Genomic DNA, 2,781 nt, shown 5'->3' on the forward strand with positions numbered 1-2,781 from the left:
TTTAATGGATATTCTATTGTCTTGAGGTGAACTTGCATATAATCACTGCATCCTGCCATCAGTTCCTGCTGCTGGCAGTCATGATGCTGCCACTGCCTGGGAGGCTCAGAGGGGCTCCACCTCACTACAGGAATGACCAGCAAACACATCACTGACCAGAAGGTGTCATATACATTACATAGATCCTGGAAACATTAACTCAATGTTTCCAGGACCTGTAGGCTGTCAAGTCTGTCACTGAGCAGCGTCTTACCGGCAGGTCAGATAACCCTGTGAGCCACATGTCGGCCTCGCCCTGCACAGGAGCCAGTGGTCCTGACTCTGAGCTTGAGTATCAGTCTATAAAGCAGCACTGTGTAACTTGTAGAAACAATATGTTTTTCACATATTTGTTAAAACTGTCTCTATGTCGAGACAATCAGCGACAAAATTGGAGCTCCTCTGTCTCCTGCCTGTGGTCCTACTGCCATCTGCAGAAATACTGTCAGTAACAACCAATCAGAGCTGGGAGGCGTGTATTAGCGCTGTCAAGCACACTTATGTACATACCGCTAAATGTGCTATTGGTGGAGAAACAACTTACTGTTACAGGAAACCTATTTATCTGCCACCATCAGTGGCTATGCTAACTAGCCTAGCATTCACATCAGGCTCAGCAGTAATGAGCGACGTATTTCAGTAGATGGTTGCAGTGCCACAGGATGGAGGCAGCCTTTTTATTTTATTTTTTACAGATTATCTGTCTCATAATACCATTGTTTTAACAAGTAAGTAAAAAACATAAAAATAAAATCATATTGCTTGTAGCCGTTACATACTGCAGCTTTAGCAGCAGCTCTGTGTTTGTCAGTCTTGAGGCTGTTCTTGATAAACATCCCAAAGTGTCTGCAGTCACTTTCTTCTGTTCAGATGTGGAGAACCTGCCCACCGTCATGCAAAGTCTCTACGACTGAGAGACATGAGCTCATATCTTCATGAACACGTGTTCCACAGGGAGCAGGGAGCCGTTAGCCCCGCCCCACCTTACAGGGTGACCCAACCAAGGCATGAGCTTCAACACGTTCTGCCCTACATATTAAATATTGTCTTTGTTTGTATATTAACATATGCTTTTTATGTTCATGTACTGTTTAACTTTACCATGAACTGTCCTTGCAAAGTAATAAAATATATTTATTTTAAACTTCTTGTTTCCGAGTACTGCGACAGACTGGCAACCTGTCCAGGTGACCCCGCCTCTCACCCGTAACGTTAGCTGGAGATAGACACCAGCACCTCCTGACCCCACTAAGAGACAAGGATGTAAGAAAGTGGATGGATGTTTCTGAGTGTGGGAACACTCCAGGTGGGGTTTGGAGATGAGGAACATGATTGGATCTGCTGCTGTGTGTTTGCACACACGGAGAAAAATAAACATACAGAGAAAAAAAAAAAAAAACATTTCAGAAAGGTTGTTGTACAAGAGTGGCGAGAAGAATGACTTAAGATGTCATGTATAAAAATAAGGCCTGTTTAACAGGTTTTGGTCAGATCAAAACTTCATTTTGTCCAATGTGCAAAACATCAGGATTGATGGAGAATTAACCTCCACATTAGCCTGAGCTATTTTTACCATACCTGTGGTTAAACATGGTGGTGGCGGCTGCACCATATTGTGGATATGAATTTCCTCATAAGGAACGGTGAAGATAGAGTTGATGGGAAGATGGGTTGAGCTAAATACAGACAGTCCTAGAAAAAAAAGTTGAAGAATACTTAAGGGTGGAGGGTCACCATCCAGCAGGATGACCCTAAAAATTTAAGCCAACATTAATATTTTAGTGAAGGGTTGAGCTCAACAATATTGATCTTAATGCAGTGATGCTGTTAACTGTTGAAACTGCCACCAGGCAACAACAGTTAAGTCAGTTGGATAATAGATCAAAGAAAACAAGTGTAAACATTATGACCACTAGGAGGCGACAACCCTGCTATCTTCCTGTTTACCAGCGTCAAAAGTCAGAGAAGAGACGGACCAGAACTGTGAACATTTTATTCTTTACTTTCAACTTCATGTTCAAAAAGTTACATAGTATCTTAACAGTTAAAATGTGCTAAAGAACAGCGCTCTAAACCCCTAAAAGCTGCTTCAGACAAATACAGAACATTTCAATGAGCGTAAAAAAACAAACCTGTATATGTATATTAATAAAAAGTGTAAAACACCTACACATTAAAAATCATTTAACGCCACCATTAATGAAAAAATAAAACAAGAAATGTACAAAAGTCTGAGGGAACAAAGAAGGAGAAACCTTCCAAACAAGCAGGGTGGATCAGGATGGACTTTAATCAAACATGTCGTCGTCGTCTTCCTCGTTTTCAGAGTCGTGGTAGTACTTGACCTCCTTTCTGGCCCGGCCCGGCCGCTCGCGGGACGGGCCCTTAGCGGTGCTCAGGCTGTTGTCGTCGTCGTCTTCATCCTCATCGTCGGACGGAGGTTTCTGGGGCTTCTGCACGGGGAAAACATTGGGACTTTAAAAAAACCTGCTTAACAACAAGCTCTTCAGAGAAGGTCGTCTCGGTCCTTTAGAAAACCACATAACTGACAAATGCAATAAAGAAACAATCTGTTGCATTTAAACACATTTGGGAACCTTCTCTTGCATTTTTTAAAAAGTTCCAAATTGAATAAACTTCAGTATCTTAAAGATGATAGCTGTGTCCGAATTCAGGGTCTGCATCCTTCGAAGGACTGGTCTACCGAGGACGGGTCCTGCGAAGGCCGGGAATAAACTAAGA

General features: G+C 42.4%; 1 protein-coding gene across 3 annotated transcripts in view; it reads right to left on the reverse strand.

Moving 5' to 3' along the window:
* Nucleotides 1-2,018: 2,018 nt before the first annotated feature.
* top2b (DNA topoisomerase II beta) overlaps nt 2,019-2,781 on the reverse strand; it is a 43,465-nt gene continuing 42,702 nt past the window's right edge. For all 3 annotated transcript variants that reach the window (XM_007558438.2, XM_007558439.2, XM_007558440.2), the window contains one exon: nt 2,019-2,492. In XM_007558438.2, the coding sequence (XP_007558500.1) occupies nt 2,328-2,492 (165 nt within the window). In that variant the 3' untranslated portion in view covers nt 2,019-2,327. The remainder of the gene's footprint in view (nt 2,493-2,781) is intronic.

This window comes from Poecilia formosa, unplaced genomic scaffold (genome assembly GCF_000485575.1).
Source record: "Poecilia formosa unplaced genomic scaffold, Poecilia_formosa-5.1.2 Scaffold96, whole genome shotgun sequence".
In the NCBI taxonomy this organism is placed as follows: domain Eukaryota; kingdom Metazoa; phylum Chordata; class Actinopteri; order Cyprinodontiformes; family Poeciliidae; genus Poecilia; species Poecilia formosa.